At 38.0% G+C, this 22,680-nt stretch overlaps 1 protein-coding gene and 1 long non-coding RNA gene across 8 annotated transcripts in view; one reads left to right on the top strand and one right to left on the bottom strand.

The window, feature by feature from the left end:
• MYO3A (myosin IIIA) overlaps window positions 1-22,680 on the bottom strand; it is a 117,146-nt gene that overhangs the window by 46,720 nt on the left and 47,746 nt on the right. For 5 of the 7 annotated variants that reach the window (XM_068171856.1, XM_068171898.1, XM_068171851.1 and 2 more), the window contains 11 exons: window positions 21,728-21,804; window positions 20,323-20,468; window positions 18,547-18,612; window positions 17,998-18,153; window positions 8,781-8,880; window positions 6,325-6,441; window positions 5,455-5,559; window positions 5,292-5,375; window positions 4,229-4,431; window positions 2,333-2,431; window positions 2,118-2,232 (listed from right to left, as the gene is read on the bottom strand). In XM_068171856.1, coding sequence (XP_068027957.1) covers window positions 2,118-2,232; window positions 2,333-2,431; window positions 4,229-4,431; window positions 5,292-5,375; window positions 5,455-5,559; window positions 6,325-6,441; window positions 8,781-8,880; window positions 17,998-18,153; window positions 18,547-18,612; window positions 20,323-20,468; window positions 21,728-21,804 — 1,268 coding nt within the window. Of the gene's footprint in view, window positions 1-2,117; window positions 2,233-2,332; window positions 2,432-4,228; window positions 4,432-5,291; window positions 5,376-5,454; window positions 5,560-6,324; window positions 6,442-8,780; window positions 8,881-17,997; window positions 18,159-18,546; window positions 18,613-20,322; window positions 20,469-21,727; window positions 21,805-22,680 lie in introns of those variants that run through there. The other 2 variants (XM_068171881.1, XM_068171889.1) reach the window with 2 other exon arrangements.
• LOC137461997 (uncharacterized) lies at window positions 18,561-21,829 on the top strand. The gene is made up of 3 exons (XR_010993556.1): window positions 18,561-18,620; window positions 19,198-19,258; window positions 21,649-21,829. It is a non-coding gene; the product is annotated as an uncharacterized lncRNA (long non-coding RNA).

Here is a 22,680-nt window from a genome sequence, read left to right as displayed (position 1 = left end):
TTCCAGTGACAGCAAGACAAACTGGATAAGCTCACTCTAAAAAACTATGCTGAGGATAATTGGCACACAGTTTACTTAGGATTAAGCACTCATTTTCATTTTAAGCTTAGGGACACAGTTGAAATGCAAAGAAATGGATTGCTTAACTTCTGCCATCATGATGTACATGATGTATGTATAGCTGCTGACATTTTTCTGCCCTTTTCCAGTGTGTTTGAGATCTGGCTTGATCTGTCTCATACAACATAATTATTGTTCCCCTCAGGCAGTCCTTAATAATTTTGCTGTGCAGCCTGAAATAAAACTGTGATTTTAAGACAGGGAGTACTGACAGTTACTTTTAAAGCCTGTCAGTCAGTTAAAAGCAAATTTCAAAGAAATAAACCTTTGTTTAGGTCTCGGTTTTAAGAAGATTTTTTTTTCTGTCCATGGCTTTCTGCTACTAAAACACTGAACATGATTATATAGAAATTCCTCTGTGCACTGGGATGAATGTCAAAGCTTAAGGCTGAATTACTAAAAAGTTAACTTAGGAAAGGAATTCAATGTCCTATGGGCTATTTTTTTCACTGAAAAAAAATTTTTCTTTGCACATGTATCCAATATCAGAACCTCAGTGGGGGAAGAAGACTCTTCCTTTGTTCCTGCAAGCACAGCCTCAGACAGGTTAATTCACCCTGAGAAAGATGCAAGGCAGGCTGACATGGCTGGGCTCACAAGTAGCCACAAGCAGATTACCTACGGCACTCAGCCTGCTTCTGAAACTGCAGGGTTCTACAGGTAGATAATTCTTCACAGAATCAGCTCCCAGTGGCTTGCTGAGTTAATCAAGTGAAGATCCATGCTAGAACTGCACAATGCAGCCAGTGACCTGGTTCTAACTGCATCTTCAATGTACATGGAAGGCCTCTTTTGGATGATCAAGATTATTGTTTCTACCCATCCAAGTAAACACAAGAACTGGAAACAAAAACAGACTTGCTGCTTTTCATGCTTTAAATTAGGACTTATCAAGGTCTCTGGTGCTGTGACAAAACTGCTATCAGTGCTGAACCATGAATGTCCTTTCACACTGCTTCTGAAAGGGGAAAGCACAAGTGAAAGGCTGTGATAGTACAGGTGTGATATTACTAAATGCAGTTGTGAATAACATGTAGAGGAGAAAGAGACTGTGAATGCCACAGCTACTACAACCTAATGCAAAGTGACTCTGGAGGAACAAAATAGGTGAATACATCTGTTCTGCTAGCTATTTCAAATATTTACATTGAGGGAAGCCAGAAACAGTCAACTGAAGTGAGCAATTTTCTGTGAAAAGCTTCTTACCACATACAGTTTTGTCAGAGAAATGAAAGCATACATCCATTCTGCAGCACTAGTGCTATATTTCATGGATACTGTATGGATCATACCTCAACTATTTATATTGTTTATAAATAAAGTCAGAGATAAATGACACCTGTGATGCACCACTTCTCGTAAGGCAAAACTAGGTCACAGGATGAGATTTCTTTCCTTTATAAATCCAGTCCTTTTTTAATTTTAATTCTACCAAAGACTGAGGAGAGGGGTCTAACAGCTAGATGAACAATGATATGAGATCATAAAGAAAAAATGGGTTCAGTTACTGTTTAGTGATGAGATTTATCTCCAAAGGAATTTAAGAACTTCATTCAACTTTATCCCCGGAGTTGTGAAAATGTATTGAGTTCATCAATACTCAGATCAGCTCAATGCATTTTTAGAACTCTTACCATGGACTTTCTCTTAAAACTGAGATAAGGCCTAAAAGGCCTTAAAATTATTGGCTAATAAACAGTTACAACATAATTTTCTATATATTAAATTTGTTAAAATCTCCCTCCCCACAAATACTCAGCTGTGCTGTGTTCACTGATTTCAAAGCCTCGATGGCTAACATAATTTTATTGGTTTACCAATGCCTTGAAATCTTAAAAATTAAATGTTACTATATAACAGTAAGTTGACCATGCAAGATCCTAAAACATAAACACAATATGCTAAAGGGACAAGGGAGATTTGAATGCTTTATATAAGTTTTTCCTAATTAAGGTAGCTGGTGAAGTTCACAAACGAAAAGGGTTATCAGCACTCACCTCCAGTGTAAAACCTATGACTTTGAAGCACTGTTCTATTAATTCAAATTGAGACTTATAAAAGCTATTGTTCATGAAATCTTGCACTATTCTGAAATGATCATTTTGCAGATATCTGAAAGAGTTGATGGATACAGAGTTAGAATGTAAATGTGGCTGAGAATTCAACACCGCGTTTCTTAGTAATCAATTTACGCAAAAATAAACTGCATTACCTGGGAGGTCTATATTCTGGCAGTTTATAATGTGCCAGTTTTTTCTTTTCTGCGAGACCAGCATAAATATAATAAAAAATATGGAAATTTTTCTCTCCTCTGAAACAACAGAAACAACAAACTGATTTAGTAATACAACCATGCCACATTTATTAGTGACACACATACTATTACTAAATATTATTTTAATAACAGGCAAGACTCACACAAAGTGACAGAGGACTCTGAAAGAAGCTTTACTACAGAACTTCCTGTGAACACCCTTTTCATGCCACTGTGTGTTTGTCCTGACACTGCCAGGGTGGCTGCTCAGTGCTAAAGCAGCTCAGTGCTGCTCTGCCCTTGATGCACTTGCTAGATCCTGTGTGAGATCTTGCACATTCCTCACCCACCCACACTGAATGGGCTGCTTAACTTAACTCCAGTTATTTTAAAAAACCTTCTGACTGTGGGAGAGGTATATGCTCTTGGCTCACTGAATGCAGTAGGTCTGTTGTGTCTTTTGGCCCTGAACCAAGAGAGAGACATTCAGCAAAAGGGCCTTATGACTTGGCATGCTTTGCCTAGATGCTACATGCCCAGACCTAGGACAGAGGTTTATTACATATTCAAGTGTTCTCCTTATGAGAAGAACTAGGTAAATATTTGCAACCATGACTGAGCCCTGAGATGCCCAAGTCAGTCACAACTGGATGGCAAAAAGAAATTGTTTTCACACCTCTGCTTTGTGCATGAGCTTAGGTCTATGTCTCAGGGGTACCATTAGATCACAGAACCTGATTGGAACCAATGGCTTGGGATGGGAGGGACTTCAAGGGTCATCTAGTTTCAACTCCCCTGTCATGGGCAGGGACACCTTTCACTAGACCAGGTTGCTCAGAGACCTGTCCGGCCTGGCTTTAAACAATTCCAGGGATGAGGCATCTCAGCTTCTCTGGGCAGCTTGTTTCAGTGCCTCACTACCCTCACAATAAAGAATTTCTTTCTAAAATCTAATCTAAACCTACTCTTTCTCAGTGTAAATCTATTGCCCCTTATCCTGTCACTACATGTTCTTGCAAAAAGTCTCTCTCCATCTTTCTTGCAGGCTCCCTTCAGGTGGAAGGTGGCAATTTCATCACCCCAAAGCCTTCTCTTGTCCAGGCTGAACAATCCCAATTTTCTCAGCCATTCCTGGTAGCAAAGGTGCTCCATCCCTCCAATAATCTTGGTGGCCTTCTATGGAATTTCTCCAACAGGTCCACATATTTCTTGCAGTGGGGACCCCAGAGCTGGATGCAGCACTGCAGGTGGGGTCTCACCAGAGCAGGGTAGAGGGACAGATTTCGCCCCCTGACCAGCTGCCCACGGCGCTTTTGATGCAGCCCAGTGCACGTTTGGCTCTCTGGGCTGGGAGAGCACATTGCTGGGTCATGTGCAGCCTCTCATCCACCAGCACACCCAAGTGCTTCTTAGCAGGGATCTTTGACCCATAATCCTCTATAAACAAATCCTACTAGATGCTCCAAAATGGAAAATGATCAAACAAACAAAGAAATAGGCTACAGTACTACAGGAAATTTAGAGGAAGTAAATCAAAGTGATATCTTAATAAAATACTCCAAAATCCCACAATGAAATGTATACCTGAACTATTAGTAAGTTTTTAATTCTTTGCACATTCTTATTTTATATATCACATAGGCATTTTTATAGGATTTGTTTAAATAACCCAGGAGGCAATGAAAAAAAAAATCTGGAGTAGTTTTCAGCTAGCTGACAGATTCATAAGCTATTCATATACAACTTTAAAGGAAAAAAAATCCAGGTACCTCATTCATTTTTGTGTTTTAAACCAAGGTGATTTCCTGCATCATAGGCCTACTCTGTAACCCCCAAATTAGGTTTCATACTTACACTGCCTGGTGGACAACTCTGGATTTTTCAAGGAGGTACTCTGAAATCTGAGCCCCTACCACAGTGCCACCACAAGTGAATTTCATTTCCAAATATTTTCCAAATCTGCTTGAATTATCATTGATGACAGTGCCTGCATTCCCAAATGCTTCTACAAGGTTGTTCACCTGGAGAATCTTCTCCTGCAGAGTCCTGTTATTAGCCTGGATATGAAAAAGATATTGCTTCAAATTATCAGTGACTATTCAAATTCATGCATTTTTAGGTGTTCCTTTAATCTTCTCATTGGTATTGTGAACTGTGACATAATCAGGGCAGCTATTCCCATGGAGATGATATGGAGAAAAAGGTATATATATACACATTTATTTGTTTATTTTATATATATATATATATATATATATATATATATATATATATATATATATTTATATATTTATTTATATATTGATATATATAATTAAATCTGTAAGAATATAGCAATCCTCAGAACTAAGGCTGTCTGGAAGAAATAACACACATAATGATAACAGCACTATAAATTAATTTCTATGGTTTCTGTGGTTTTGTGAATCTGAGATGGCCAATCTGCTTTTAGGATCCTTGTTAGCATCTGGTTACTGCTCCACTGCACCCTACCAATCTATTAGCTTGCTTTCATCTCACTTTGGGCATGCTAAAAATGGCATTTTATTTAGACAGTTATGGTGGCCACTTCCCAGAATGACTATGTCCCACTGACAGCAATCTGGTTGTGGAAGGATGAGAAGCTAGAAGAGGATTTTATTTAGTAGTGCTTGTGTGACTTGAAGGCACTCAATTAAACAGGGATGTGACTAAATCACAGCCCTCATTGCAGTGGGTACTTTTTGTTGTGGAAACCCCAGTATATTTCCAAGTGACCTTAGGAAGGAGTAGATAGATCAGCATCATGTTCTAATGTTCTTTGGAAAATGTGTAACAGACTCACCCCACAACCAATGCCCTGTCCATAGGTTCAGCCCTTTAGACCCAGGATAGCAAAGCCTTAAAGCCTTACAGAGATATCCCCTCTGCCACTTACCTTGCCGAGGACAGTGAGCTGCTGAACCAGCAGATGGGCACTTTGTGTCTTGCCAGCTCCACTTTCTCCAGAAATAACAATACACTGCAGAGAACAGAGCAAGACTGAGCTCATCACATATCTCTCAGCCTGGCAGAGGATGTAATTGACACCTCATCCATACCTGATCAGAGTTGTATGTCACCATGGACTGATAGCCTATGTCAGCAACAGCAAAAATATGAGGAGGGTTGGCAGTCCGTTTGGCTCCAATATACAGTTTGGAATGCTAAGCATAAGAAAAATAGAATCATTATCACTGCCCATTAAAAACCTGGGGGTTTTTTAAGTTTGGTTTTATTTTTAGATTAGTGTACAGCATGCTGAGGTTTCCAGCAGTGATGTTTTCTGAGGAAGCTGTTACTGCACTTACTATAGCATGAATCTGTATGTACTTAGGACTATAAGAACTGCTAAAAAATGAAGTGCAATTTTCTATAATTTTAGCCCTGATTACATTATAAAACTCAATTTATTAGAAGAAAATTTACTGTTGTCAGACATCATAGTTCCAACTTGTTTAAATCTATTTGTGCTTCCCTTCCTATTAGTATCTCTGCATGGTATTGATGCTAAAACTTGAGATCTTTTCTGTACCTGTAGTATCTGATAATTAATAACCCCAAATTATTGCATGATCCGACTTTAATATCTTTCCCCTTTTGTATAATAGGGAGACAAATTCCCTTTTGTATAATGAGGAGACAGATTCACAGAAGTTAATATTTTACAGGATTGCTTTCTGCATGATCTACACTGTAGACATAAAGACACTAGAAATCAATTATTTTGGAGTTTCTCATTTCTGTGCTGAAATTCAGCAAGTGTTAAGAATTTGTGTCAATGTGCACTTGAAACAACATCTCTACCGGTAATTCTGTTTTTCAGAGTAAGCTAAAATAAATCTCAAGAAGGTCTTTATACTTAACACAAATATTTATATTTTAGTGGAATTTGGTGCTAGTTGAAAATTACAAAACCTAAATTTTCACACCTGTGAAGAATAAATATCTATGTTCCGAAATGGATTGACAGCGATGAGAATGTCCCCAACGTATGTGTAGATCTGGTCCTTGGCATAACCCTTCTGCAACTGTTCCGTTACTGTATTCTGATGGAGAGGGGACAGGAGCCATGAATCACATGGGGGGAAAAAGAATGTTAGGAAAATGTATTAAATATTTATATAGTTTCAATGAGTGAGGATGAGGAGGGAAGGTGTTTATAGTCAGGAGTACAATGGATCATGATCAAAAGTAAGTAATATTTTCAAACACACTAGCATTTCTATTTTTTTGTCTTACTTTGAAGAATACATACGTACGGATCCTCAAATGGCTGTAGAAAAAGGAGTTAATAAGTACTACTTCCATTCAGTTCATCAGAGGTTTCCATGAGACAGTCTTGTCTACATTTCTACTACTAAAGTTTCATGTAACTTATCAAGCAAGAGATTGAGTCCATAACTGCCATTACAGCTGCTCTAACATTACTCTCAGTTATGATACAACACAGATGTTCAACTGTTTTATTCCCATTAATGTAAACAATAAGGCATCATTTCCTATTAACAAGCAATCTCTGCTGTGATTGTTCTTTGCTCTTGCAGAGCCAGTTTCCCCTGAACCAAGAAAAAAGAAGGGCCCATTAGTGGCATTCAAATTTCTTTATGTAATTTCCCTCAGCTTCTTCTGCATACACAGCTGGATATATAAAGTGCCTGGTTAGGTTTCCAGTCAAAACAGGCCGCAGAGCTGAATGAAGAAATTCAAACCAGCCAGAAACTCAAACCAACTGAATGAAGAAATTCAAACCCTGAGACTAATCTGGGGTACATGTGAAAATATTTAGGCTGCATACCCACTGGAACAGACCAACTGTCAGCAGAGGACTACAGAAGGAATTTCATTCCTTCCTCATCTATCTATTCACAGTGTTGTACACTGTGTCCTGTTTAATACACTTACTAGCCAAATTCACACCAGCTGCAGAGGCTGTATTTCCTTCACGAGAAAACATAAGGAGAAAATCTTGATAAACTTTCTGGTTTTGAATGCCCTATTTTCTTTTGGCCAGAACCAGATTCATGTTACAGAATTATTTTAGTGGAACTTCTGCCCCTTCTGAAATTATTTCTTGCAACAATAGAAGGTCTCTTGTCTTTCTTATATGATGGGGCTATCTCAACTGGAAGAAAAATTTGAGTGGAAGAAAGAATACAGTTCTGAGAAGATGCCATTCATATGTGAAAGTGGTTTTAAATTGGATTTGATTTAGTAAAACCACATAGTCAAACAATGCATTTAGACAGAGGCTTCCTGAGGATTTCCATGAATGCTTCACCTCTGACGAGATGGGATATGTACCAGTTTGTCTGCTTTTTTTTGTGCAATAAAATCTCTTTAGCTTGGATTGTTTATATGTATCATAGTAAAAGATTAAAAAAAAAAAACCAAAAAAACCCACAACAGTCTTACTCTTCCCAATACTAAAAGAACGCTTAAACCTGAACTTTGTCCACTAAATGAATTTTGGGTTAGTTCAATTACAATTAACTAAATATCAAGCTACTACAACAAAGCTCTTGGGAAGATGGAGGATGTTCTGTGAGCTGTCAGCATGATACAGTTTACCAGCTCAAGTGCCCCAATGAATATTCTGGACTGACAAAGGTACAATATACCAGAGAAGATTTACAGATAAGAGAATGTGAATTATAGTCTATGCACAGCCCAGTAGATGAAGAATGACAGTTTGTTTACAGCCAAGATGGTCTCCAAGACGTGCAGATAATGTGCTGCAGCCTGATTCTTCTTTCTGGTTTTGAAGCTTAAAGCACAGACACAGCAGACTTCCTCCCTCCCTTATGCCATGTTTCCCTGCACCCAGTGGACTAATTTTTGAACTTTGACAAACCAGTGGTATTTGTATCAGTAATTTGGTCAAAGGTTACCAGCAGGCATTGACAGATGAGAGGCTCAGCTGACATTAAATGGACCCTCATACATTTCCACACCAAAATAAGTCAATGAGAACCCAGTCTGGGAGAGTATGGTGAGCTAGTTTAAGACAATTCTCAGTGCTCAAGCAACAGGGCTGGAAGGTCTTGGATCTAGACCAATTTCAGGTTAACACACCATTGCAAACTGGATACTTAGCTGTAATAAAATCCAGTGATATAAATCCTGTTTAGGCAATGGTGTTAAAATACTCTTTGGTCTACAGCTGTAACTCCAGAGATTTTTTTAGCTTTGAGTTGGAACCTTTCTAACACAATAAATCTTGTCTAAAATATTTGGCATAAAGTGGTGAAATGTCATTGTACACTTACACAACTGAAGTGTGACAATACAGTTGATTTTGAAATAAACAGCACACCATTTAATAGTAATTTGTGATTTAATATGTGATTACTCCTCTTCAGGAAAACAGGAAAAAATAGGTTCTTACCTCATCCAGTACCTCCAAGGTTGCTAAATCATCTACCTCTTCTTGGTTTGAAACTAGTGACTTACTGTAGTTCCCTTTCTTTGTGTGAATACGTTCAAATCTAGAAAAGAAGAGATACAATCCCCTGACATAAGGAAACACAGAGCAAATCTTGCATCTGCAACCATCTTGGAGGCCAAAACATTCTAGCCTTCCATTGTTCTCAATTTAAACACACAAATCAGCTGCAAGACAGGAGCTTGGCAATACAAGTTAAAAAAAAAGAACATATTTATAAAGCATGTAAGAGTGAAACTCTGGCACCAACATGCAAAAAGATCCTGCTAACAGTTATGTATAGGACAAAACCGGGGCTGTATGATCAAATAGTACAGCAAAGATGATGCAGACAAAGTACTCATGATGGAAACATTTCTATCTTAGCAACAACAGTGCTCTAAAGTCTGGCTGAGATGACCACACTATAGAGCAAAGTGCTACAGAACCACTGGGGTAAGTGAAATACATCTTGACCAAATTTTCTTGGACTCACCAGGAGAAAAAGTCATACATGAAAAGGAAACAAAATTTCAAATATCTTTTTTATCAGGGTTAAACTTCAAGTTTAACTTTAAATTTGTCTTAGATTTCTTTTCCCCTTCAATCGAACCATAAACTCAACTTTATGCAGCCTTATTTTAATTAGCAAGAAAATTCCCAGAGTCTTGGATCATTCTTTATCCAAGAGTAAAGGCATTGCTAAATAGAGCAAATACAGCAGAGAATGCAAGGTTTACAATTCATGTTAGTTATACTTGTTTTGTGAGATGAGGGAAAATGAGGGAAAATAAGTGAAAGGGAAACTGCATAAGTAACAGCAGAGTTCACAAACTAAATAAAGCTCAGATATGTAATAAAGCACAAGCACAGAAACACTATTAAGTAAATCTGATCTCCTGATATGACCTCACTCCCTTTGATGCCACTGGTGGGAAGGCATCTCTCAAACACAAGGAACATTTACCCTGGTAAACTGAGACAGCCAGGAAACTGTTGTGTGAAGCACAACACTCACTCTTTACCTTGATCCCCTGTATAAAGAAGGAAGAAACTGGCACCAGGATGAGGACAGGCCATTCTGTCATCCTCAGGGAATGATTGTTAGAGACAGAAAATGAAAGAACACAAGACCAGGGAAATTCTTTATTTAATTTTGATATTTGGATATATGGCATAGGTAAAAGCAGACAGGTGTTTTCTACACAGGCAAGAATTTTGATATACAGTGAACAGATGACAGAAGAAAGATTGTAGTCTCACCAAGATGGAAAGTTAGAGTGAGTATCACACAGATGGGGAAAGCTGAACATCCACAGATTGACTGCATATTTAATGGGCTGTACCTGTTCCATGAACATCACCCAGTTCATGAGTGCTGCTTCAGGTCATGCTGGCTGTGCAGTGAAGAGGGATGTAGGTGCAGACACTCAAGCAGGCACAAACTTGGTGCAATAACTAACTGCCTGGACTGAAAAGGGACTGGAAGAAATGGGCAAATGATGCCCCCACAAACTGTAAGTGCACTCAGAATCTGGATGATGGAAATCCAGACAAGAGGGCACTTCATCTATCACTTCTTTCAATTTCTCTTGTCTCTGACAATCATTCCCTGAGGATGACAGAATGGCCTGTCATCATCCTGGTGCCAGTTTCTTCCTTCTTTATACAGGTACCAGGTACCACTAGAGTTTTTTAATTGTCCACAGTGTAAAGGCAGGAGCTTCACACCCACAGCTGACTAATTATGCAACTTTAATATCAAGACACAAATATATAAGACTTCCTTGCAAGAGCTACCATAGTTTCACAGTTTCTGTGCCAAAAATCGCAGCACAGTATCCACAGTGAGAAAGCTAAGTGACCAGGAAGCAAAATGAACCAAAGGACTGACAGGATCTACATTATCCTAGGTTTAACCAATTCTTCCCATTCCTTTGGAATCCACTTTTACCAGGAGAGCTGTCCTGATAGTACTGCCCTTGCAACAACAGTATGAGACCACTTTTGGTAGCATGTACCCCCAGGTTGTATTAAAAAGGAGGTGGTAATATAAAGATTTAATTTAACTCCTCAGCCTTGCATAATCTGCTGTTTGATTTGCATTTAGCAGCTAAAAGACAATACTGAATCCAAAGTCAGAGGTGCAGACAATATCCTACCCTCTCAATAGAAATCCATCCCCTCTATAATTCACACTCCTATTTATACCTATTTTTTAAAGTTTCATTTGAAAAAAGTTAAATTTGGACAGCTGAAACATTTTGTCCTCTGTACCTGTATGAAGGTCATTTTGTGTCCAGAAGATGCATTTAATATCAGTGTGACTTTGAGAGAGAGCTATCAATATGCACACAAGGGAAAGATTTGGCAATTGCAGGACTATGTCAAGCTCTCCTGTTCTAATTTTTCTATTGCTGAAGAAAGACCCAAAAGAAAGCACCTGTCAAGCTTTGCTTTCCACTTCTGGTGGAACTATTAGGCATTGAACACTTTTTTTTTTTTTTTTTAATATGCTAGATCCTTAAATGTTGCTGCGTATCAATGAGAGAGTAGTATTTCCCAGGATTAGCTTCAATTACCATTTTTCATTTAATGTAAGAAACTAACAATTGCTGTGCAGGAAGGGAGGAGAATGCTCCAGTCATGGACACTTTTCTTTTTTCAATTTTTTTTTCTTTTAAGGAAACAGATCTCTCTGTATGCCAGCAAAGTTTAATTACATAAAATCGATCCTCCTGTAATCCTCTTCAGCTGACATTATGAGAATGCTAGCCCTTGTTGTACTAGATTATATTCTCCAGAGTACATAAGAGAGGCAGATTTGCAGAACACAATATTTTTCCAGTTTGCTGTCAAAGGGCACAGACCCCTCAAGGGCAGTTATACTGCTTCGCTCCAACCACTCAAAAAAAACCCCCATCAGTGCTGAAGTTTCATTAAGATCATGCACATAGACATTGTGAACTGAAATAACCATGTATCTCTGCTCTGCTCAAAAATATATTGGAGGCATTGGATTTTACAAGCATGCTCGACAAGCAATTCAGGCAGTTAAAGGCCAGAAACTTCAATGCAGTAAGGACAAGAAAATGAGTCAAGGCAGCATTGTTTCTGTGCATTCTCCGTGCTCCCCTCCCCCTACTTATCTTTCAAGATTCAGTTAAATCAAAATGAGGCAACCACAGCTTTTCTTCTTCAAATTGTCAGAATGTATTTAAAAGATTTCTGATCGTTCCAAAAATACCATGAAAAGGAAAGTGTGACTCATGATGCCCTGCTGAACTCTCTGCCTAAACTGGTTGGAGAATCATCTACAGACTAAGAAGTGACAGGAAAAGGGTTGGCCTTAGTCTGAATGTAAAGAAGAAACTAAAAATAACGAAGTTTTTGTAAGGTGAAGGTGGAAACAGCTGTTTCCTCCCAAAAGTTACAAACAGTAGTAAAATGACAAAGAGGCAACACAGAGAAACCTCTACAGGATCTGTCATTGCTGGTGATTCTATTTCTCAGGAGGCTGAACAAAGCAGTATTAATTCACACTTAAAATCAATCTTTTTTCTTCACAGATATAGCTTTTGAAATCTGCTTAAATAAAACTACAGTCTGCTACCTATGAAATATCTGTACCTGACTTAGAAAGTGTAGCACTTCAGTGATAAGTCTCCAGCTGCTTCTGCAGAATGCTTTGTAGACAAACCTGTGTTCCCCTCTGTATTTAAATGATTGACAGCACTGAGACTACAGGCTGCAGTCTCAGGGAGCTGTGCTGCAGCTCATGCAATGTTTCTGAGAGCACACTGTTGCCCTGCAGAGCTATGGGGCTTTTGATTTAGAGGTAGCCTGTGCCCAGCTCTGCACAATCTGTTTGACAAAGCTAGTGCTGCTTTTCCACGACCTGTAAATAAAGCAGATTTTTATACCTTCACAACAGCCTCAAGAAATAGCTGTATCCCTGACAAATTTCAGGGGGAAGTATGTGTTCTTAACTGAGGAAACAGGAGATCTCTAAAAGGACTCTTTGGGATTAGCTCCTCATGAGTCAGGCCCACACACTGTGCTCAGAGCCATATTGAGATGATAGAAGGGAAGCTCCCTGGGTAAGAAATGCCTTCTGAAGTGTCCCACCTTCAGGGGAAATGAGCTGCTGAGCAAGTGGACTGGCACAACAGTACAGTACCACTTGCAGAGCATTTCTCCTGAGGAGTTCTGAGTGCAGGAGGAACATCTTCCTCCTGTTTTCTTTAGAAGGTAAACTATTCTTCATTCAGGCATTGCTGTTGTCCATTGTGTTATATAGAAGAACATTATTCAGATATAAGATGTGTTTTAGCTATAGGACTGGAGATCAGCTTATTCTAAGGCCTTTGTTCCCAGAACTCCCTACTGCTTCTACAGCCTGAGAGAAGTTTGCAGCACAGCCAGCCCTCCAACGTAGGAGTGTCCTCAATGCAGAAGCACACACTTCTTGGTATAACAAAGATCACACTTAGTTCCAGGAGAGAAAGAAGTAGCCTGAAGGGATCAAAGATTGAACTGGAATTCCAATGCCCCCATTTCAGCCACTACTCCCATTCAGATATCATCTGGAGACCTTGGCCAAGACAGCACTGGACTCTGTGTGTACTATCTTGTACTGCTCCTCATATTGTCTTTGTCAAGCCAGCATGGTGATGTCCCATCCTCTCCTACGGCCTGCCCTGCAGAGCTGAGCTTGAAGGATTGCTGTCAGCTGCTTTCCACTGGCAGCATGAGTCAGAGAGACTGGGACAGAGTGAACAGAGAAAATGGGTGACACAAGTCTGTGCAATCAAGAAACGTGACAAAAGGAAGCTTTATGGTATTCCCTGCTTTTAATAGGGTTCAATAAATTGACAACTCCCTTTGTGCATTTTGTACATGAACTTCTATGAAATTATCTCCCTGGCCTTTCCAAACAGTTAAAGAGAGCAACTGTTTAGCATTCTGTTACCGATTTCAGTGCCAACTCTATATGGCCAATACAGGAGGACAAACTCCTAAGAAAATAATTCAGCTCACCCAAAACTTTGTATCATTTTGCAGTAGAATAGGTCTCCTTCCCATAATTACTCAGAGAGTATATAAAGACAACTCTTAATCTGGGGACCAGAATAATTTGCTGAAATCTAGGTACACTGAATACCCCTTGTATGTACATCTTATTTCTGGAATGACTCACAATTCCCAGGAAATACACAATGTACTAATCATTGCATATTTCAACAGAGATTATTGTAAAAGCAGTCAAGAAGAAGACAGCCGAACAATTCAAGATAAAAGTCTTACAAGCATGACTGTCAGGTGTAGATGCGACAGTTCTGAAGGTTGTTTCAAAGACAGCTATTTCTGTTGCAGAGCAAAATTCTTAACAATGCAGGGATTTTTTCCCTCTTTTGGCTTAGCAAGAAGTGTATTTTTAGAACTGTTTTGGAGCACATGCTGCAGTACTCATTTTTAATAACTATTTTCATCACTAATTATGTATTTTAACAGCTATACCGCTTATACTGAAAGCCTTTGTCAAGCTCAGGGCCCCTGTCCTGAAAGTGATTTTCCTCACAAAAAACCCACCACAATTAATTGCACTTAGTATGCAACTTTGCCTGCTTCACATCTTCTCTAATGTGAATTTAGCCCATATAGTATATCTCATACAGCATATTTGATATACAGCTCATATATCATACTCAGCAGCTGATTTTAAAGATGTTACAGTCAGGATGCTGTGGGAAAATGTAAATGTATCAAGGGATATTTTCTTCTGCTATTCCCATTGTCATTTCAGCCTGAGTTCTGAGCTAGGAAAGGTTAAATTGCCAATAGATATTTTAGCATAGATAGCATAAAAAATAATGATTTTAGAGAAAAATGTACTGCATTTACTCAAAGTAAAAAGTGGAATTTTGAATGAAGATCATTGCTAGTATTCATGCTTTTTTGAGTCTTGAGTAGCACAAGATATTCTAGGGCTAGAACACTGCTCAAAGGCTACTGAAAAACCACTACTACCTTCTGACTTCGATTAAACCTGGAGACAGGCTGTGGCACATTGCCATCTAAAGTTTTAACAGTGTTAATTGAGATTTCTCTGGTTAGTCAGGTGGTTGGTGGGCTCTCTTCCTCTTGTTGTTTCTATTTTTCCACCTCTTGAGAGGATGCAGTACAATGCAAGACCTAAACCTTGGTTTCTCTTCACTAGAATAACAACGCTGGGAAGATTCTGAGGGCCCTCATGACTCAGTGACTCCTCAGTGTTGGAAAATACCTCAGGAACAATGGTGCCGATGGGAGAGACTTCAGGGTAGCTCCACTCTGTGCCTAGAGATTACACATCCTTCCTGAGCACACACAGTGCACAGGGATCAGATCTGAGGGTAAGGTCCTCTGCAAAAAACCCATGAGAACGTGACATAAAGTAGTGAGCTTTTCTTTTTGAACTGTTATAAATGGCACATTCAGATAACAGCAAGGTAAGATCACAAGCACATCAACAGACTACTGCTGCAGCAGTCAGAACCAAATTGAACCTTGGCCCCATGGGCTAAGAGGGTGACTTGATTTTGAGTGAAAACAGAAATAGTGCAACCAATAAAACCTAGTGGCTGGACCTCAGCTATTAATTTTTTTCTTTTGAAATGCAAAACTGCAATTAATGAAGTAAAATTTGATGAGGAGAGTAAACACATACAATGAAAATAACTGGAGTCCTAATTTTCACCTTTAACTCAATATTACCAAGTTTATTGACTTTAAATTCCAATGCCCATTTATACAACACAATACAGGTAGCAGGATTTCTTCCCACAGTAGAAGGAAAAGATCTTTAATCCCTTAAACTACCTGCCTCCCATTGTCACTCCCATTGTCAAGAAGGAAGAGAGTTATGCCTTCAAATTAGGGACTGAGAGAGTGTGAACTCGAGATCAGGAAGAAGTTTTACAAGAAAAGTTGCCAGCAACCACTGAAAGTTCAGAAATTTCACAGTAGGACCCTAACACATCAGTGTAAAACAGTGCTAGAATAGCATAAACAAGAAAAGAGCAGCTCTTCCAGGGGACTTGTCACTATAACACTTATGTCTTGATTCTAAATCAGATTTTCATGGTACTTCTGTGCAGACATTGCTTTTAACACCATTTGCTTTGTGCAGATTAAAGGTCAGAAGATACATATGATTAGTAATAAAATACTTTTTAAAAAGCATGACTACTGAATTTAAAGATCTTTGCATAATCTCTTATCACTGACAGCAGAAAATAATTACAAATGCTGTTCTGCTGTTCAGTCTTACAGCGTATTTCACAAAATTACACAATGACAAAATCATTTAGGTTAGAAATACTACTTCTTAGTATTTTAAACCGCTAAACAGAAATAAGGGCTTTGCTCAGTTTAACCCTACCATTTAAATTACACTCTGAATTAACTACATTTTTTGCACAGATTCAAATAAGAAACTATGGGGGGTTTTTTATTATTATTTTGAAAGAGAAAATTCTGTTTTCTTTTGGGAAATGTGACATAAAAGTTACACTTGATCAACTATAAAAGCATAAGTAATTTCATCAAATGATAATATATTCCCTTAAATTCTAATGAAGAGCCATCAGCTTATAAAACACAGTTTAAACAGGACAGAGAAAATACCAGTAGATCATCCTGTTCTTGTGCCACTTGACTGCTCTGTACACATGTAAATTGGGCCACCTTCTTTATGTTTGTATTGTACAGAAAATAAAAAAAGTTCATGTAGTTTGCTTTATGCAGCATTTACATGAAAAAAATAAAGGATTTGGGAAAAAAAGAATATGAAAACAAATGTGAGTTCTCAAAATCTGGTTAAAAAAATCACAATAGCTGATTGACTGGAAGCTTGACTTTTTTTCAAAATTATTTAGGCTTTAAAAAGACTAATATCACAAGTGTTAACAATATTTCAATTCATATAATCTCATAGTTTGGACTTATTTTACCACATAACATTTCCCTGTGCTTTATAAATAAATGCTATTTAAAGCCTCGATTATGACGCTGGTTTAGTGCTCAGCACGGACATCCAATAAGCTTATTTGTATTCAATAATCTTTCTGGATTAAGCAAATGTCAAGTCTGCAATATATAGAGCATATAAATCCAGTCTGAAGCTTAAATGTAAGCCAAATGCATAGTTTTATACTGCAATTTCAGAAAAGAGAAAGCACTAGTCCTCCCATATACAATTAAAGTTGAAAAAACTTCAATATCATCATTATTTAGAAATATATTTTTACTGTTATCTTCAAAGCATAGAGTAAATAGAAAATTCTCCAGAACTAGAACTGAAGACTGCTGTATATATTGTTACTCGAAATGTGTGAAAGGAAATGTGGCAGATTTTAACAATCTTTTTCCATATAGATGATAATGCTAAAATGTCTTTTAAATTTCATGTTCCATTAAAAAAAAAGTAAAAAGCATCGTGCTTTTCCTTGAAGCAGGAGCAGTCATACCAGTAGTACTTCAATACTATTCTACAACATTTCACATCTGATACATGAGTATATTATATGGAGTTTTTTTCAATTGTAAAAGTGAGCCAAGACATTTTTAAGTATTTTAAATTAAAGCCATCAGGTGTTAAGTGATTTGTTCAGAATTGATATCACTTAGAAGAAAGGAAGTTTCCATTCAAGAAGACCTAAGATTTGAAGTTTGCAAAACACAGTCTGCTAGGACTATAACTTATTTCAGTCAGAAACATCAAATTCCAGCAGGAAACTGACTAGCTGGTTTTAGCATACTTGCTCAAACTAAACATTAGCTGACCATGCAAATGTATGAAAATGCCAAACATTAATTTCACCTAACCTTAGCTTTCTAAAAGCTGGGGTCTAAGACTATATCTTGAGATGCAGAAGAAAGAGGAGGCACTTCTAAAGATTGTTTATAAATAAATAAATAAATAGTTTATAAATAAATAAATAAAGATTATTATAAAGATATCCCACATATGAATCATGATGCCTCTCTCTTTGGATTGGCAGTATAGTAGAAATATTAAGATTTCTGCTTTTTGCCATCTAAAGTTATAAGGGTTGAATCTTTCTCTGAGTGCTAGTCATTCTGAAACAGGGGAAGTATCAACATTGACCCAACTGGCCCACTCTTTAGCTACTTTTACCTTGCCTTTTCAGTGACTCCCATTTGCTGATGAACATCAATAAATTCCATGAGTTGCCTTTGTAGCACGTTTTCTTTTCCTTCAATTTGCTTAATAAAATCATGCTGCAAAAGAGTAGATACTGTTGGACGCTTCTCATAATCTTTAGTCAAGCACCTGTGCTGGCAGAAAAAAAAAATATGATCATTGAGGGTTCACAGTTAAGTTTTGAAATGCTTGTCTGGAGTTCATTCATGCCTCCATAATAAATGTATCTGTCTTAATCAAAACAGCTCTGCACTGAAAACTGATACAACTTCACAGAACTGATGAGTCCAAAAAGTTAAATTATTGCATTTTAAAACAAAATATTCTTTAACTTAAAAACTCTCAAGCGTGTTGACATGCTATTTCATGTTTTAAATACAGAGCCTCACTTGGAAGTCAAGCTGGATTTACTAGCCTTTTAAGGGAGAGTATTAGTTGCAACAGATTTCTACAAAACCTCTTTTACACATGACATTTACACACATTCCATATTCAACCGGAGTGGTCTCAGTTGTTACTCACTTGTTAATGAAGTCATTGAATTCAGGTGACCACAGTTCAGGCTGCTGTAGCGTTGGAGGAGGATTCCTGCAAAGGTCAGTGTGATGATAAGTTAATAAGCTACTCACTTGACAAAAACAATGTGTGAAGGCAGGCTGAGGATTGAGTTTTAGAATGCCACTGAAAAAAGATATTGATTTCCACTGGTAAAAGGAGCATGGGTAGATGATGCAATGCCTCATTGGTTCTCCTCCTTTACATAACTAATAAGGAGAAATAGCATTAAGATGATCTACCAAGTGCAGCTAAGAATCACTGTGATTTTTTCAATCAAATCAATAAAAAGAAATTAAACTAAAAACCCATTAATCACTATTTACTTGTAATGACAAGTTCCTTTTTTTCAAGCCTGAAACAATATACTTAGAAGAAATTTTAAAAAGCAATTATATTTTAAGTTTGCTCAGAAGGACTGAATTCATCAACTTGCTGAACAAAGTGTCCAAAGGCATTGGTTCTTTATTAATTATTCCTCATTCCTCAGAAAATAACCAGAAGTGAAGGTTTAAATATAGATCTATTGTAAATGGATATACTGCTTTCTTTTCTATTGTTAGAGCTGTTTAGGTGTTAATTTAGTTGAAATGGTCTTGACAGTCTTCTTCAATTCAGAGATTCCATTTTCACTGAGTATGGTCGTGAAGACAAAAGGAATGACCAGCCAAGAGACAAGGTGACTTATTATCTCTTTTCAATCAATCATAACTGCTTTTCTTCAAATGCTGCTTAATGTTTACTCTATCGCTCTCAGATTTTACTTAACGGAATGAAGGGGTAATGACTGTATATTTGCCCCAGGGCAGAAAGGTGCCCAGTACTTGTAAGAGTATAAGCCAGAAGCTTTTTTGAAGTCCTAGCTGCTGTGACTGACCACAACAGTTTGCAACTGCTTTTTCCATAGCAAGTAAAGGCAGGAAGACTATTCATACTCTGCTTCAGTGCCAAGTCAGCCAAGATTTCTTAAACCTAAAGGTAATTTAAACTAATTTGGGTGTCTTGGCTGAAAAGGACTCTAAGCATTTACATATGCTATGTGGGGCTCAGCTATTGTGGTACTGCTCCAGTTCTTAGGATGAAATCCACAAACTACTACTGTATGATCATTAGCTACAGACTTGGAGGTTGATGTTGTTTGAAATGCCGTAAGTGGCACTTTGGGTACTTATATTTCCAACTTCAAAGCAAAAAACCTCAAAATAAGTTGCTGTTTGCACTGACCAAGGACAGCAACACTGGAACTACCAGAAGCAGCACAAGCTAATGAAAAGCTGAAGCCTAAATATATGTGAGTGGGGGAACAACCTTTGCTTCAAAGGATAGAAGATAACTCCTGAAGACAAATATGGGACCTGTTCACCACAGTAGCATATTCAGACTCTGTATTTCTATCATATGTCATTCTTCGTAACAGAATATATGAGACTCAAGTAAGTCCTGCGTTCATGTGACAGCAGCTCACTCAGGAGAAGGCCCTTTGACTTTTTCTCAAATGTAGTTACAGTCAGCTCTGAACTTTTCAATGTGCACACATGGTTAAAGCAGAGCCAGCAGAAAATACAATTGGGCAAAGTATTTTAAACCTACTTCCTAGCATAAATAATATAAAGAAAAGTCTAATTTTGAAGAAAGGAAACTTTTGGGAAGTAAAAACTTTTGGAAAGCAAACTTTAAGGAAAAAGTTCAGTCTTTAACCCTTCGACAAACAAAGACCCTTCAACAAACAAATCAAGCTATTACCTTGGTATTTTGAAGAGTGCCCTCATGGGGTGCAAATCAGCAAGGGGTGGATCTCCATCTCCCAACTCTATTGCAGTAATACCCAATGACCATGCATCACATCTAGCATCATAGGAGCTATCTAGCTGCTGTTCACAGGCAATGACCTGTTGGAGTAAAAGACAGGGACGGTTAAATGACCACATTTAAGAGCACACCCACAGCTGGAGGAATCTCTTACAGAATACTCAGTGAAATAAACAGATATGCACACATTTAGAAAGCTAAAGCATCCATCCAATTGCCGAACCTCCCCCAATATTTAAACTAGAGAAAGCAGGTGTCCATGAACACCACATTCTCTGGGCAGATGTTCTCTGATTTGGAGAAAGGGTACAAATCCATGGCTTTTTCAGTTGAATAAATTGCATCCCACAACAGAAGAAGTAGAAGGAAACTCAGGAACTCTACAACTCTTTATATGGATTATTCTTGCTAAGTAATTACGGTAGGTATACTGCTCTCTCTATGAAGTGAAACAATCCGGAAAGCAGAAGCTGGATTTACTGTCTCTTACTGGGTCCTTATTCAACAAAATCAACCAATTTCCAGATCAAGTGGATCTGGACAAAGTTCATTAGATCACAGCAAAGTATTTACCTTCAAATACATTTCAGCTCATCCATAATGCTGGATGAATCTAGAAGTTTTCATCCCATTAGCTGCAGATCTAAACCAACATGTATGCCACTAGCTATATGGCTAGACCTATGTGTATGAACAGAATGTGTTGATAAAAATAAATATGTATAAACAGAGTAGTTTCACGTGCTATAAACAGATGTACTTGCATGTGTTTGTGTGCACACAAGTACTCTAAATAGATAAGCTTATTTATAAGGAAATATTTTTCCTGCCTCAGCTTAAAATATTATCTTTATATGCTTCAATTTCAGTCAGGAAAAACCTCCACAGAATCATAGTGTGTCTTCTTCATTAATAATAACCTTTTCCATTTCTTGCTAAAGCAAGTATCGATATGTAGTATTAAAAACATTCCAGGTGTAGAAGTCAAAAAATAGAGGCTATAATGTGCCACAGTACCATCCTGGGCTCCTTCCATCCATGGGGAGATAGCTATAGTTTCAGAGCTTGAAAGGCTGGAAAGTATCAATAGTAGTACTCTATTCTTCAGCATTTTAGTATGCATTTCAGAGTCTTGCTCCCTGTCTCTAATTTTGTAATTTCAAAAATAAACCTTATTTTAACTTAATTCTTGCAAATGTGTAAGACAGAAAGGTTTAAAACACTTTTTTTAAAGGACATTGCTGTTTCATTTGGTGAAAGGACCAGGAAGAAAGACAAAGAGCAGAAATGCAGAATACAGCAGCTCGAGTACAAATGACAAAATGTTTTGAAACCTGACCTCTGGAGCCATCCAGAACGGGGTGCCCACGGAGGTGTTCCGACGGAGACGAGTGCTGGTCAGCTGAGCAGACACACCTGGAAGAACGAGGGGAAGCTATCATCAGAGCAGTGGCTGTTTCCATCCAAGACAGCCCTTCTGAAGGGTGGCATCCTCATCTTGTCATGCTACAACTTCCTGCACGGGTGAATACAGCTCACATACAACTTTCCAATTCTCTGGAAAGAGAAGCCTAGTCCTGAAAGGTTCTCCACATCCTTTTTTTCCAGTGGCTTCAGCAGGACTGGGACTTAGTCCCAAATGAGCATTTGATTAGTAATCTGACTCCATATATTTTGACTGGTTAATTAAAGGTTTTCTATATCCTTTCAAGAGAGCAGTAAAACACCTTAGGGAGGGTGGAAAAGTGCTGTACCTTCCACGGCTTCTAATGCTCAGTACTGACACTAACCCTCCGTTTAGATATACATACATATATATATACATATATATATAAAGAGAAAGAGAGAGAGAGAGAGAGAGAGAGAGAGATCCACATATATACATTTCATGTTAACACTATAAAAGATAACTATTCTACTCTCTTAACAGCTCTGCCATAAAAAAGAAACAACAAAACAGTGAAACCTCAAAATTTCTTACAAAAGCAGAAGTCTCTCCATGCTCAAAGCACATTCCCAAAGCAACAATCCTGTAAATCAGCTTTGCAATATGAGCTGTAATTTAGGGAATTAACTATTTCAGGCCAAGGGTTGGAAAGTGAACTCTGAAGTTCAATGATTCCTTGCAGTTTTGAGTTAGAAGACACTGAAATATTAGAAATTCAAGTAGGTTACAGCACAATTCTGAGCAGCCTGCCGCCAATTTCCTTCCTTAAAAAACAAGGGTGTACTGGTTGGAAATAGCTCTAGTGCATGCAAAGGGAACAGTAAAATACAGAAAAAATCCAGCCC

The sequence above is a fragment of the Anomalospiza imberbis genome, chromosome 1 (genome assembly GCF_031753505.1).
Source record: "Anomalospiza imberbis isolate Cuckoo-Finch-1a 21T00152 chromosome 1, ASM3175350v1, whole genome shotgun sequence".
Classification (NCBI taxonomy): domain Eukaryota; kingdom Metazoa; phylum Chordata; class Aves; order Passeriformes; family Viduidae; genus Anomalospiza; species Anomalospiza imberbis.
Note: the sequence above shows the minus strand (reverse complement) of the source record. Positions and strands in the feature narration are given on the sequence as shown.